Source organism: Glycine soja, chromosome 15 (genome assembly GCF_004193775.1).
Source record: "Glycine soja cultivar W05 chromosome 15, ASM419377v2, whole genome shotgun sequence".
Taxonomy (NCBI): Eukaryota; Viridiplantae; Streptophyta; class Magnoliopsida; order Fabales; family Fabaceae; genus Glycine; species Glycine soja.
The window spans coordinates 9,783,288-9,799,313 of record NC_041016.1 but is presented as its reverse complement, the minus strand read 5'-3'; the positions used below and the strand labels follow the sequence as shown (position 1 = coordinate 9,799,313).

Genomic DNA, 16,026 nt, shown 5'->3' with positions numbered 1-16,026 from the left:
AAGGATGCCTTAATTTAACAGGTTGAGCATAAATTTCATTTTAAAAAATATTAGTAACAAATTAAACATATTCATTCTAATATGCATTATTGGATGAATTTTATTAATAGTTAAAATTATGAATAAAGTTTATTAAATAAAAATTAAAGTCTATATTATTTTTAAGTCCTAATATATTCCAACCAATAATAATAAATGTATTAAACAAACATTTAAAAATATATATTATTAGCATTCTTTTCATTCTTAGTAAGGGTGTGTTAATTTGCCTTCAACCAACCTATTTGGGTTAGCACACTTTGGATTGCTCGTATTTAGCTTAGTACAATTGATATGGTAAATTAATGATCCAATTTATCTCTGTGGGTCGTAGGTCATTCGAGTTAACTCGGTATACATCCTCTTTATTTATTTGTATAATTAGAGTGTTAAAATGTTAATTTAAAATTATTCATTATTTAACTTGTATTAAAAATTAAATTAATTTGCATTAAAATATTTAAATTAATTACTTAAAATAAATGAATGGTTGTTTTAAAATAATACTTAAGATAAACTTTAAAATAAAAATTTAAAGATCCTAAAAAAAATTAAAGATTATAATATATTTATTATAATAATTTTGAGCTTATAACCTAGTTTAACTCATTATAAGATGAGAGTGGTGGTGATAGTGGTGAAAATAGTGGGGACAACTATGATAGTGCTTGTTATGATTATAATAGATGTGATGACAATCATAGTGATGATAATGATAATAGTGAGAGTGATAATTCTAATGTGGTGTTGACAATGGTAATACTAGTAGTTACTAATGATGAAGACAATAATAATGGTGATAACAATAGTGATGATAGATGTAATAATAACGAAAATAATAATGACAATGTTAACAGTGAGATTAGGGTGAGAACTATCATGTTTTTAACTGTCCTCCCTCAACTACACCAACAAGATATACACCAAACAATTCATTATATTAGAAAGATAATTATTTTAGCTTATCATATTTTATCATGACAACCGAATAGGCTGAGAACCTGAAATGCCACAAAATTTTAAGAGGTTAGAAATTGGTAGAATGTTTCAACTCTTTTTAAGAGATTTCCTTCACTTTCGATATTGAGGTTTTGTTGTAGATATTGAAAACTGGAAAAGTAGGAGTTAAAAATTGAAAATTAATAAACTAACAGTGTTAGATAAAATTAATTAATTGATATATGTAAAATGATAAATTACTTGACTGCCACAGATAAAAAGAAAGTAGGCCAAAGAATATTATTTATACCACAACTAATTAAAGTATTTGGTTCGACAAACTAGGCAGTAGTACCCAGTTCCGAACTTGGTGCTAATTTTCTCGCATAATCAGTTGAATGCTGTGCTTATTCATTATAATATCATATAGCCTTGTCATTAATATTTTCTCTTGAAAAATTACATGCTAAATTATATCTTAAAGTTTCATGATTGGCACAATCAGCCACAACCAATGCAAATTTTCTGCATGTCATCTTTTAGAGTATACTCCAAAACTAGACCACACAGCAATCCCTATTCATCTGCACAATTCCTTTGGCAAGTCAAGGAGATTATGTATAATCCCCATAAGCTTCTTATAATCACCATGATGAATAGGTTTATGGAGTAGATGCCAAGATTCTTTCTATTAATCCAATTCAACTTAGTTCTCTAAATAGTAATTAAAGGCTGGATGTTTAGTCAAGTGTTGAACATTTGAACTGAAAACTAAGAACCTTAGGAATCTATGAAGATCAGGTTCCCTCATCTATTAAGGAATACATATAACACAAACTAAGCTTAGAAGGAAGATAGAATCAGTCCTAGAACACAACCTTACATATTACACGAAATCACAGATTACCGCCACCAATCTTAACCAATTCCTCATCACTTTTGGTAGATATATCCAAAGAAGGATCAAATTGCTCTTGGCCAAGAAAAACAGTGTTAGGTTGCTGGTATGATGACATGCTTGACTCCAGTATCTGATGTGGAAGCACCATTTCTGGTTTAGAATACACACCATCCATGGTTACTCGTTGCTTCTTGGCCGATCTCTCCCCTTTAGGGCTTTCAGCAGGGGAACCAACATGACAGCCAGAATCTGGTGTCATTGGTTCAGGGTGAGATGAAAAAGATTCTATTGAAAGACTCTTCGCTGGAGCACGGTCTTTGGCAGCCTTTTCAGGGTCAGGGGTTGACGGGTCAGTCTTATTATCAGGTTCTTGGCACGCATCCCCTGGAACCACCGCTACAGCACCAGAACCAGGTGCCTCCGAAAGAACACCACTGAGTCGCTGTTGTTCTTCAATTATCTTTTTCAGGTATTTACCCTGGGCTTCTATCCGTAATTGTAGCTGTCTTTGCACCTGTTTCACGTTACAAAATAAGTTACAAGCTTGGCATCTTAATTACAATTCATCAGTCTGTTTATTCTGTTTTATTCAAAATTAAAAAGTATATAAAGTGACATTTCAAAGCAGCAAATACAGAAATTTTAAACCCCATCTGCATATTGTGCCGTACAGCTTGAGCCACTAGATCAGAGGCTATTATTATCAAGATTTTCAGTTCGTATCAACATTAGCCATTCAAGTTTCATCATGAGATACACTTTGGATGGTACAACCTAGAACTTGGTGATTATATAATGTAACCAATTTGTGGAAATGGAATAAATCAAGAGAGAAATTAATATAATCATTGCATTTCACATGATTAAATGTAATAGAAATAATTAAAATTATAAATTACAATTAGCTAACATGATAAAGTCGCAATATCAGTTCAACAAGGAAATATACCTCCAATTGTTCATGTAGTCGCTTCTGAACCTCCATTTGAAGCTTTAGTGCTTCAGTAATCTGCATCCCACTACAGACAGATAAGCCCACAACTTTAGTCATTCATACCACCAGAACTCATCAAATATTCAAAGATCTTTTGATAAAAAAAGTTACATTTTTCCTCCAGTAACAGTTATTAGGCATTGAATACAAAAGAATTAGATAAAAGTTTCTGTGTTTATTAACAATGTTGCAAATTTGACTACATGATGTTAAAGCTTTGAAGATGGTTAAAGCCCAGCTGAATGTGCTTTGGTAACCCAAATCAATTTTTTCTATTACTATAAGCCTCCACCAACTTGCATGAATACAAAAAACCAAATGAAAGAAAGAAAAAAGAGGCAGCAATACTCACGATGAACCATCAAGATTGGAAAGCATATCCCCTGTTTCTTTCTTGTCGGCCTTTTTCCCTTCTATCAACATTTTTAAAAGTTATCACCAAATAAATCTAAAGGAGAAATCAGGCTAAAATGAATGTTTAATGGACTAAAAACAACAAATAAATAAGTCCTAAATATCATATAAACAAACAATTTAAATAACGAAAAAACAGATAGACATACCATCAGATGAGGAGTCAGGTAAATATTTTGCAAGTCGGTATTTCTGTAAGCAACAGATAAGTAGAATGAAAAAGGATTTATGAATGAGGATAATGAACATCATTTAAAGAGGCTCTTTTAAGTGCACATTACCTGTAAATGACTTTTGACATGGTAAATGGTCAAGCCTTGTACACCCATAACTCTGAGCACGCCTTTGGGTGTGGCACCTAGCAACAAGTATAGTTAGAGATTTAAAACACTTTTATAAGGAAAGTTAAAATCATGCATAGAAACTTGAAATATTCCTCGGTCAACAATAACATATCAGGCCAACCTAAGAACGAGACATCTGATCAACTTATGCATTATCTAATGAATTTCATACAAAGAAAATTTGCATATGATCTCCCAACGAATTATCTGGAAGTCATGTCATCATGCACATCTGATACCATCTTCCATGAAAATAATTACTGATGCACATGCACAAACATGGAAGAGAGGGAGGGAAAGAGTGAGGGATGTTACAAAAAGTAAAAAACTGGAGAAATTCACAGGTAATGTAAAATTTTAACAACTAACAAATCTCCAGTAACACATGTAAAGTTGATGAGAAGTAGATGCATTTATTTTATTATCTACTACACTGTACACAACCTAGCATTTTCATTTTACTGACTAAAGTAATGCTTTATGTTCAAGAGGGAGAAGAAGAAAAAATCAATTCTGGATTCCTGTTAAAAACAAAAAATAGAAGGGGAAATACTCACGATCTGGCCCACCAAGTTGAGCCACAGCATCAACAAAGCGCTCATGCAATTCATGTGTCCACCGTAAACGTTGTTTTGAGGTGAGATTAGAGTTGTTGCTAAGACCATTTCCTCCACTGCCAGGATCCATTGTGCTGCCACCACAATCTATGTGCTGACCATGACTTAATGAATTACCACCAATTAAACTTGCACTAGGAACATTCTTTGAATGATACATTTGTCATTTATCTGACAGCAAACAATATAAAAGTGAATATAATATAATATTGAAATTAATTCTGACATCTAGAAATTAACTGCATATTGGAAGAGGTTTGTGAATAAATGATGGAAAAATCAGACATGCAAGCAAACAGACACAAATCTATTGGTTCCACAAGATAGGAATACCTTTTAGAGCAACCTTGAATTTTCCTAGTTCAAACACTTAAGCATTACAAAATTAACATATTCTGATCCCAATACCTAATGTGAAAGAGTTCACAACTCATATTTGGCTTGACCTTGGATTTACATTATATAAGACTCCCTCGACCAACTTTTCAAATTGCCATTAACAAAATTTACCCAATGGATCATCAAGTACTCTCAAAACAGACCTTAAAAAAAATACTCTCAGACATCCAAATGTGGACCATTTGATCAAATTTAATAGAATTTTCATTCATTTTCTTGCAAAGGTCTTCTTTATCTAAATCCTCTTGCTTTTTCCCTTCATTTCTTTCCTCAGGACTTATGCCTACAGAACAAAAAACAAGTGATTTTTTACTTAGCTTAAGTCATCTTATAACTAGGTAAACTTTTCATGTGTTTTTATTTGATGAAATCACTCTATAGAAACAAAACCTACAGAAACTATAAGTGATTGTTAGCCTAAGTAAACATATATATAGGACCCTTCAAATATCATCCAACTTCTGTAACAGCTAAATTACCACCTTCAGTTTTGCAGAATATATACTAATATTGCAAGAAATGGAGAACACATACAAAGAGAACCCAACACTATTTGATGCTATCATTCTTTCCCTAAACCCCCCACCCCACCAACCAGCCCAAAAATGTTGGAGAAGAAGAAAAAATTAAATGAGGTTGATTTTTCCTGATACTTATTAAGTGACAAGGATATCATCCATAATTGTAGAGAACTAAACATTCAATATCATTATTGCTGCTTGCAGAAGAATTCATTAATCTGATGGCTGATGCAACCTAATAACACCAGCCATTTGGGAATCAGTGTTAAACGTTGACTAGTTTTCATCATGCTAATACCTCTGAATATCAGGTAACACCCTCAAAATTGATGTTTCCACACTTCACACAAGGAAGAGAACACCGACAAAGGACTCACCATGGCTGAAACAATTGTAACAAACCAACCAACTAACCTTAAAAAAAATAAAAAAATAAACTAGCAATAGTAATTGGGGTTCTGGACCCACATGAATAAGAACCCAACAACTCTCCGATGACCAAAAAGCTGAAAAATTTTACACCTTTCCGACCAACTCCAAGAAATGCTCGATTTCCCAGCACAAAGCCCAAAACTTTAAAAGTTGGGGAAACAGAAAAATCGAAGTAAACGATTAAAAACAAGAACTTTGGGCCAAGGAAGATACAGTAACATCATTAAAATGAAGTTCAAAGCAATGAACCCAAAAGGGTCACCAAAAATAAAAATGAAAACACACAAAAGAGTGATTGAAAACCGAAATTGAAAGGAATAGAAAGGAGAAGAGAAAAACGTACTCAGATCTACGAAATCCAACGCATACAAAATTTCTCCCCCTCCTATTTCGGAGCTGTGTAGTGCTGTGCTCTTCCTTCCTCTCTCTTCCTTTCTCTCTCTTCATACACAGTGATACCCTCCAATGAAATTAATCGTTTTTTAGGGGGTTACTACATTAATTTAAATCATTAAAGTTAATTATTAATCTTTTGTTTTTTAGGAATGGAACTAAAAACAAAAACTAATGCCACGCGGTTTCTTTCTCACTATGCATAATAGTAATACTTCATTGATACAAATAATTTAATTAGGATTAGAGAGTTTTACTCTAAATAGTCATCTAATCATGTACTGTACAATCATATAATTAAAAATTATTAAATTTTATAGTAATCATTTAAAAAAAATTAGGTTATTTTTATTTAATTAGTAATATAAAACTTTGAATATATAATAAATGCACAAAAAATATAAAATTTTGAAAAGCGGTCAAATTTAATAAATTTATTAGCTTTTATATCAATTATTTTAAGAAAAATAATGAAAATAATTTCTAATTGATTAATAATATAAAAATTTAATATTCACAATTCATGTTTATTAAATTCTAAAAAAAATATACTAACAATAATTCCTGTTTTATATGTAAGAGTAGCATACAAATTCGACCGAAGAGGAGTAAATTCTCAAAAAAAAATAAAAATTGAAGGAAGTAAATTGACAAATTTTATGCCACGCAAATTCGACCGAAGAATAATACATTGAATCATTGATATATCAGAAGGAATGAATAAAATTGATTATATAATAGATCAAAAAATAATTATATAAGTTTTTGAAATATATTTTTGTCCATTACATTAACTTCTGTGACTATTAATTTAGAAATTAATTTAATTAACGTACGCAATGTTTATTTTAAATAATAATTTTATTTTTTCCATAATATTTGTATCTTTTGAAAACTAATAAGTTTAATATTATATTTTTAAGGAAAGAATTAGACTTTTGACCGTTCTCCCGTCCAGGTTCTACTGGCCCAAAGTCTTCCATTCTTCAAATTTTCTACTCATTTTCTGGTTTTTATCCAGCGTTGACTTCTTTTTCCCAATTGTTATTTTTAAGTGGCTTCTGACATCTATTTTATTTATTTACTTATCTATATCAATGTACTTAGTGATAAGTTGAATTTCCATATAAGAGTGAAGAATAATTTTTAATGAAACAGAAATGATTACACTAAAAAAACAGAAAAGATTAAAATTAGATATTATTTAAATCACACAATCATTTATAGAAAAGTTTATAACTTTTTTAGAATAGTTATACGACTTTTGTGGTTTAATATTAAATTAATAAAATTTATTGATTAATATTTTACATTTTATTTCTAATATAAAAATGATTCTCACACTTTATATATTTTCTCTGTCTTTTTTATCTATGAAAATATTAATAAAAATAATGTTATACGACTTTTTTTATAAATTTTATAAGACTTTTATATTTTAATCTTAAATATAATTAATAATAAAGTTTAGTGATTAATACTTGTGCATCTTATTCTAATATAAAAATAATTTTCTCACTTGATACATTCTCTCTATTCTTTTGTCTTGAGAAAAGGTTAATGATATAACACTAATTGTTATTATTATTTAAAAAGATAGTTTAAAAATACTATATAGTAGTGAAAAAATTATCAAATATAAAACTTCTTATATATAATTAAGATATTGAGTATCAAAATTGTTTTATGAAAAATATATTTATTAACTACTATTTGATAAAAAAAAAATTTGAAATAGTAAATTTCATTACAAATAAAGTGTCATATATTAACAGTTAGCTTATGTCTCTGTCATATCATTTTTGCTTAATAGAAATTCAATTTTTAGTATGTATATTAAAGATCTATATTAATAATATAATTTATTATCATATTATATCAATAACTAATTCTATCGATTCTGTAATTTAAAAAAAAAAATTCTATGGATCGGTAGAAATAATTGAGATACATCATATAGTTAGTGTAAATTCCCAATACTTCACCTGAGTGCGCATCAAGGAACGTGAATACATTTAAAATAACATTCAATCAAGTTTTTGTCTCATCTTTTAGTTTAAGCCTTTCAATGGTTTTGAGTCTTGTGATGGTGAGTTGTGATCAGATCATATATATGTTGTATCTCCTTATGACAAATTAAGTAATCATTACTCATAAAAAAATTATGTAATCATTAAATCATGTATTTAATTAAATACATATCCCACCTTAATTTACGATTGTGTAAATTCAAGTATAACAGCTCGTCACTACAACTGCCAACTAAGTAAAACCAATTAAACGATTTTTCTATTCCCCTTTTTTTGGTCTAAAAAGATACTGTAGCAATATTTCACATTATGTATCTTATTTTATTTTATAATTGTTTTTAAGCACTTTTAAGGTTTCACTAACCATTAACAAATCAAAATAATTTATTTATTAAAAAAAGTAAAATGTAGTATTATTAACGCGTCTTTATTATTATTCATTGATTCATTAAATATTACTCAATTAGTGAAACTGTTTTTATTATTCAAAATTAAATCTAACTCTCCTTTCATAAATATTCATAAGGTTTCATCTAATTAATGCGTATGAATTGAAGAGAAATACATACAAAATTTACTTCTATACATTTAAGAAAGTCTTCAAAATTCAACATGCATGAGAATCAATTCCCAGGTAATTACACTACTATTGCTACCTCGTGCCGTGTGTCCTCAATCGTTCATGATTGCTAACTTTTTTTTTGGTGGCCTCATGAATATGATTGCTAACTTTGCATGCAACCAAGCATGGCAAGCTCAATGATGCCAAACAAATTAACGTTTCACGTAATTCCATGCACAAACACCTTAAGAGAATGCCTCTTTATTCAATATTCCCTCTATCTACTTGTTGTAATTAAGAATATGTTTACATAACATATCCTTCCCATGCATTATCTTTTCTAATGTCCCTTCTAAAGACATACAGACATAAACAAAGACAAGTTTAAATATAATGGATTGAAGCTAAGATATTTGTGTACTTGTAATTTTATACTTGTTCTTGCTACTTAAGCTAATTAAGATTAGGTGATCATATAACAACCAAAAACAAAAAAGAAAGGGAAGCTAGAATAAAAGGAAAACATCAAATATTGTGTGTTTGATTTTGTTGATAACGAGATAGAAAGAAGAGAAAAGCATGCATACCTGGTGAGGCATAGATGAGATAGATAGATCTTGAAAAACAAGGTATAACAATTCCCTTTGTGTCTTGGTCTGATCAGTTTCCTAGGCCTTGTGTGGTTACTGAGTTTTATGTGCCTATGTGGCCTTCTTTTCTTTTTGTTTTGTTTTGGAATTTGTTTTTTATTTTGTTTTATTGGGGTGGTTGCTTAGTGTGAGTAGGATTGATCCAAGTTCCTCAGTAGTGAAATAGTCTAATAGTTAATGGTGCCAGTTGTGAAGATGACAACAACATGTAGCATTGTAATCTGCTAAGATAGAATCTTCCTCGTAATATTCCCTTATCCTCTCTTCGATGTACAAAAATTAAATATGAAGAAGAATAGACTTTTTTTACACCCATTTGGGAGTTGGGACATATACATTTCAATAAATATAACAAAAGAGAGAGACAAAAAAGACAAGAGAGAAATAAGAAATATGATGGAAAATGAAGAATGATAAGATAGAGAGAGATGTAAAAGAAAGATATATAGGGATATCATAATAGTCTTCCTCTCATTCAATATTTTTAAGGATATGAGATGAAATTACTTTGAACTATTTTTAACGAACTTTTTTATAAATTACCATAAATAACCATTCAATATCTCACTTTTTTTTTCATTTTTAAGGATATGAGATGAAATTACTTTGAACTATTTTTCCTTTAAATATTTAAATAAGAGAATAATTTTATTTTACTCAAATTTAATCCCATTTCATTTTACTCATTATTAAATATCTAAAGAGAGTGGAAGTAGTAAACCTCATTCCCTTAAACCAAAATAAAATAGATATATTCCGGCAGTGTAGTCCTTTTCCTATAGCTTCCTTCCCAATGTTGTTACGGCTCCATGCATTCCTTCACCAATGAAAGACAATGCACAGTTGCAAAATATCAAAATGCTGATATTTGCCTAATCAACTACTTGTGATTTTTAAATTTCCTTTTATTTTGTAAAGTCTTACTCTTAAGTCTTAACCAAACGTTTTTAACTTCAAGCAACTTTTTAAGTTTTTACGTCAATTAAAATTAATTTGTTTTGGGTTCAAACTTAAGTGATAAAAAAATATAATATACATTCTTTAATTACTACGCCAACTTTCTGAAGTTGAAATCGAGCAATTATTATAATTATATATTCTCTTGATTTACTTAATAATTCATAGTATATTATTAAAAGTAAAATTCATATTTTAAGTATATTGTGGTGGTCATGTAGCCTGTTAATAAAAAAGATTTCAATTTCAAGTACGAATTCCACCTCAACAAATCAAGACATTCAACTCTCACTCCTCAATAACTAGTAACTACCCTTTTAATTGTATTACTATTACTATGTCATTGTTGTAAATGGAATTCCACTTGGACCGTCAAAGGGAGGTGGTGCCAATTAGAAAGATGAATGTGATGGAGTCGTTGAGAAGGTCGCAGGCCATTCATTGATGAAATCAACTGTCAAGCTATACCTAATCGTGCTATTCGGCTAACGCAAACCCAAATGAATGATAGCCTTCCACGTGTCTTACAAATATGTATTTATTTGTTCATACCAATTTTTGTCATAGTAAAGTATTAATAGTATAATACCAATAATGCCTTTTAGTCTAAGTGATAAAAATAAAATTATCTTTAAAAGTATTCCATACAATACCAATAATGCCTTTTTGTCTAAGTGATAAGAAAAATCATTTTTCTTTAGAAGTCTAAATTTCAAATCTTTGTATAAAAAACAAGATGACATATTTCCTTAGGTGATTTTATCCAACTTAATTTGGATTGATTAGAATTTAAAGTAACTTTTGAAACATTAAGGCAAAAGAAAATTACTAATTATATAATATTATTGGTTATGAAATGGTCCCTTTGAAGAAATCCTTTCTCCACTATGGGCGTCCATGTAATAACCTTATTCCTGAGAAACGATGTTGTACACAGCACACATCAGTTAGCATCACTGAGAGAATCAATTTTTTTTTAAGAAACAGAATTTGAACACTTGTCATATTCCACCTGCCACTTGCATGATACAACCAATGATAAATGTTCTCCAATTGCAGTTGAAGCTGCAATTTTCATTTCATTGACTAACGTGCAATATAATATTACTTTGGTGCTACAGCCACATTAAAAAGCACATAAAACAATCAAATACAATAAAAAGTTACATAGGAGGGCAAAAAACACTACTTAAAAACACGGACAAATGCATCCACTATTCACAGTTTCACACCTAAAACATGGATTTGGTGAAACAAATGTTTTGTTTAGGGAGAGACATGGATTTTAAGTCAAACCAGTTAGAAAAAATTTCTTCTTCTTATGCATTGGATCATATAACTTTAATGACCCTAATATTCATGGTTTAAAATAATTGTTGAAAGAAAAGTACGTAGTCAGGATTTTACAACATGGCTTTTGCAAGTTCAACGCTTCTGAAAAGAGTTCAAGAGTTTAATAATGACTCCACTTATATATTTGAAGGAAAGGACGTCACACCCTTTATTCAGCATGAATCAATGAACAATAAGGAATCCATAGAAGTCACCAAAACACACAAATTTTGTATAGTCAAAGCTAGTTTTTTGCAATTTTTAAAGTCACAGAGTAGATTGAATTTACAAAGGGGTAAAATTGATTCCACCTATGTCTCACTAACTTACAAGACATGAAGAGTTCAAGTACCTATAAAAAAAGGAATGAATGAAAGCCCAAAGGTTTATATATCATGCCGGGATAAACCATCAAGTAGACCTTCCATCCCTACATGCCATACCTAGTTATTCCTTGAGGAAGATTACCTTGGGCTACATTGATGGCTTGAGTTCTCATCTTAGCTTCACTCCATATCAAAGGTGCTGCCATCGAGTCCATGCCAAGCATCCTCCTTTTTCCCTCGCCAGGAGATCCTTCTAAAGCCAATCCTCCAGAACTCTCATGTGAGGTTAAACAACTTTCGGTTGAACAATCAGCCCTTTGGGGTGGGAGACTCAGCGGTATTTCTTCTTCTGGGACATTCACTCCAGCCACCTCAGTGGATGGCATGGAGTAAAAACCAAGAGGATCAACCAAGGTACCTCTAGGTGCTTTGCTTCCAATTCCTTGAAACTTTTGGCTGTCTGTGTCTATGACTGTGGCACCAATAAATTGATCAGCCAGCATCTTGCAAGCTCTTTCGAGCATGGCCATGTATCTCCTTTCTGCATCCTGGCGAATCTGCAAGTGCTTCTCTGCCTGCAGTGAGATGATATTTTTTGAAAAACAGTTAGCAAGCACCAACTTGTTTCAATTACACACGATATGCAGATGTCTGATACCACTAAATTACCAATTTGGCATAAAGTTTGATATGCCATAGTGGGTACACAACTTGTACTAGGAAAATGAAATTTACCTCCACTTGCAAATGTAATTTACTTTGCACTTCCATCTGTGCTCTCAATGCCTCCTTGATTTCATAACCCCTAGGCATAAAATTAATCACTCACTCAATTTGGTAATTCAAATCCATTGAGACATCAGCCAGAAGAAAAAAATATTTTTTTATGAATTAATGCAAATTCTTACTCATTTGTATCTGAAGTTGGCAACTTTGGAGATGAGTTATCAGCGCCAGGGCTTTCTAAAAGATATGAACCTGATATTCCTTCCATAAAAGAAGTCAGTTGAAGCCAAGATTATAACATAAAAGCTTAGTTGGCATTACTGAAGTTCTGGCAAACTTTTTTCTAATTTAGGGAGTAATTTGCCAAGAAAAAAGAATCGGTAATCAATGTTCAAATTCAAAGAGTAGTTAATATGTTAAACATAAATTAACTTGGTAATCCAAATTTCCAAAATTAGGCTAATTTGCTCCCTAATTGCAAATATGTCCATAAACAATTCTTCTAATTGTAATTCTGCACAGGCAGTTCCTCAACAGTATGTATCAACAATATAACCTAAGTTGGTAAAATATGACCATGGTATTGGTTCATCCTTCATACATATTAAAATTCCAAGTGGACCCCTGCTCTGTGGAAAGGGAAAAGTGAAAGACACCACAGAACACATTGGACAGAGCATATACTAAGGTGACAGGGATGGGAACATAATTGATCCACAGAGAGGAATGACAATCATACCATCTTTGCATCCTTCACCCACATCCTTCCCAGATTGCTTACCAAGCCTGTATTTCTGCAATGCAGAAAGAAAGGTTTCACTTTTGTCACAAAGCTGAAAATTGGACAGAGTATTATTAAAAGAATTAAAGAGACCTGAAGATGACTCTTCAAATGAAACAGAGTCAAACCCTTGACATTCATGGTCCGCATGATTGCTTTTGGTGTAGCTTCTGCAGATAACATCCAGAACCTAGTCAGAAAGTGATGTTGATGATAATTTACGCATGAAGATTTCAGGATAAGAAAAGGAAAGCAGGCTTTATTAACTACTTTGCAAACAAGTGAAGCCGGTATCAACGTAAACCTCAGCATACATAGCAGGCTAAATATATTGAGCCAAAACAGTTTCAACTTAGACAGCTTATGAGTTCATGGGAAAGTATCTTGCTAAGTTATAATTATCAAAAGAGAACAGCAGCAAGTGATTTGGGTTGAGGATGTACTGATGTAGTATAGTATACCACAGTCACCCACTACCCTTTTAAACCCTACACGGCATAACAACAACAAAGCCACTCCCGCATGATTAATTTCAACTCAACGCACCCTTCAAATACTTTCAGCATGTTCCATTGGTTCCAAATAAATGCTTAAAGCTACCAAGTCAATCATAAGAAGATCCAGCACATCAACAAACGAGGGGCACGATGCGGAAATTGACCGATGAACTAAACTCTTTCCAATAAATTTTATACTTGTGGTCAAAGTCAAAATCAGAACACACTGATTGACAAGTTCATTCAAACAAAATGTTCTCAAGTTAAGCAATCCAAACAAACTAACAAATGGTTACCACTAATCTGCTCATGAAATCATTCTCCGCTCACATTGTTACAACAAAATCCACTTGTCAAACTCTACATTCACCCTTAGCAAGACCAATTACTCTAAGATAAACAAAAACACTTCCAGTTCCAATTATTACAACCGAGAAAAGGAGTATAAACACAAACAAACTTCACAACACCTAATTAATGAACTCAAAACAGCAAAAGAAAAAAAATGCAAGCATCACACACAGCCAATACAAATACTCTTCCAAATTCAACCCAACACCCCCCCCCCCTCCCCCAAGAAAAAAAAGCACAAACAAAAAATTGTGCAAGTGTCATAAAAACAAAATCCAACTTCATTAACAAAAAAAAAAAGGCTTCAACTTTGACAAAGTAAACAGTTAAAAGACACTCACTACTTGCTCCCCCAAGCTGCGTTACCGCATCAACGAACCGTTCATGCAAGTCCTGAGTCCAACGAAGACGAGGCTTGGGATCAGCCGTCAGAACGAGACAAGGATCTCCCTTGTGAGCGTGAGAGAGATTGGAAGCAGCACCCTGCAAGTCATCCTGCGTCACAATCCCATCGTGGGGGTGTATGAGCCTCGAGTACATGATAATAATACCCTTCTTCTTCTTCAATGACGAAAACCCAACAGCCTCAGAGACCAAAGATTGAACCTTTTTCACTTAAAGGAGGGACACAGATCCGAGATGGTGCTGTTACCCATCTGGGTATGGGTGAAAACTGAGAAAGGAGCGAACTTTATATTGTGATGATGATGATGATGAAAGAAATGAAGAAGAAGGTGAGAAAGCAAAGCACAACGCCGTACGAGTGAGAACTGATGAGTCTCTGACGCCGGCACGCCTTTCCGGGATCTTGTCTCTTTCTGCTCTTTTGAGTGAACAGAAGGGAAAGAAATTTGAGAGAGAAAGAAAAGAAAAGGAAAAAAATAGAGACCGAGTTTTTTTTTAAGGGGTTATTGTCTGTGGGCACTCTAATACCTACATGTCTATGTCTATGTCTATTATTGCTGTCCCTCTCTTTCTCTTTCTATTTTCTGCCCCACGTCACTCTCTTGTTTTGTAGAAATTATTGTAGTTTTTTTCAATAGTATTCTTTTTTTTTTTTGGAAATAATTGTGAAAACTGAAAAGCGATAGTTTTTTTAGTCATAATCAAGATTTCTCACTTCTCTCTAAAAAATGTATTTTATAAAAATTAAACATAAGTTTTTTTTCATAAATTTAACATGGGTTATCGATTAAGCAACACTTATCAGGTTTCATATGTGTTTTTTTTTTCATGATACAACTCTACTCAATCTGAACAAAACTATAATATTATGAAGAGTTAATGTTTTCTAAATATTTAATAGTATATATTTATTGTTTATTAAGCTTAAATAATTTTGTATTAATTTTTTTCAAACAAAAAATTTAGGTAATTCGTGTCCTAAGATTCACTTGGACCAAAATATGTGTCAAGACTTATTTAATGCTTACAAGATTCTTATAGAATGTGTTTGGTAAAAATTAGAAAGTGTGGATATATTGTCTTTCTTCGCGTTCAATACAAAAAATATGCAGAAGCTAAGAAGGGTAGCTTCTGTCTTTCCACGTCCATTACGTGTGTCTATTGTGTAGGATGCGGATCCAAATATATAGATAGATAATCCATTAGGTTATCACATTGATAGAAAAAATTGAACTCACATTAATTAATTAATTAATTGACACACTTAATCTTTTACATATAATTAAACATTAAATATGAGCTTACTTTTTCTGTTAGAGATTTAAACCTTTATTGTTATGTTATTATAAATTAGTCATTTTATAAAGTTATTGGAATTAAGTGGTTAATGTATTAAAATTATGGTTGAATTATTTG

The 16,026-nt window shown here is 31.5% G+C and overlaps 2 protein-coding genes across 7 annotated transcripts; both read right to left on the bottom strand.

The window, feature by feature from the left end:
• Positions 1-1,635: 1,635 nt before the first annotated feature.
• On the bottom strand, positions 1,636-9,337 carry LOC114388580 (myb family transcription factor PHL7-like). 5 transcript variants are annotated; one of them, XM_028349137.1, is made up of 8 exons: positions 9,173-9,337; positions 5,944-6,093; positions 4,189-4,419; positions 3,569-3,645; positions 3,437-3,479; positions 3,226-3,283; positions 2,829-2,898; positions 1,640-2,393 (listed from the first exon to the last, which is right to left on the bottom strand). In XM_028349137.1, the coding sequence occupies exons 3-8, from the start codon at positions 4,406-4,408 to the stop codon at positions 1,875-1,877; spliced, it is 987 nt and encodes a 328-aa protein (XP_028204938.1). In that variant the 5' UTR covers positions 4,409-4,419; positions 5,944-6,093; positions 9,173-9,337; the 3' UTR covers positions 1,640-1,874. The 5 variants fall into 5 exon arrangements, with proteins under 5 accessions (XP_028204939.1, XP_028204938.1, XP_028204935.1 ...); XM_028349134.1 differs by lacking the exon at positions 9,173-9,337 and adding an exon at positions 4,791-4,930 and having other exon boundaries at positions 3,226-3,286; XM_028349138.1 differs by lacking the exon at positions 9,173-9,337 and having other exon boundaries at positions 1,636-2,393; positions 3,226-3,286.
• Positions 9,338-11,668: 2,331 nt separating this feature from the next.
• LOC114388581 (protein PHR1-LIKE 2-like) lies at positions 11,669-15,087 on the bottom strand. 2 transcript variants are annotated; one of them, XM_028349139.1, is made up of 6 exons: positions 14,547-15,087; positions 13,451-13,527; positions 13,316-13,370; positions 12,759-12,828; positions 12,586-12,655; positions 11,669-12,425 (listed from the first exon to the last, which is right to left on the bottom strand). In XM_028349139.1, the coding sequence occupies exons 1-6, from the start codon at positions 14,743-14,745 to the stop codon at positions 11,955-11,957; spliced, it is 942 nt and encodes a 313-aa protein (XP_028204940.1). In that variant the 5' UTR covers positions 14,746-15,087; the 3' UTR covers positions 11,669-11,954. The 2 variants fall into 2 exon arrangements, with proteins under 2 accessions (XP_028204940.1, XP_028204941.1); XM_028349140.1 differs by having other exon boundaries at positions 13,451-13,547; positions 14,547-14,682.
• Positions 15,088-16,026: the final 939 nt, after the last annotated feature.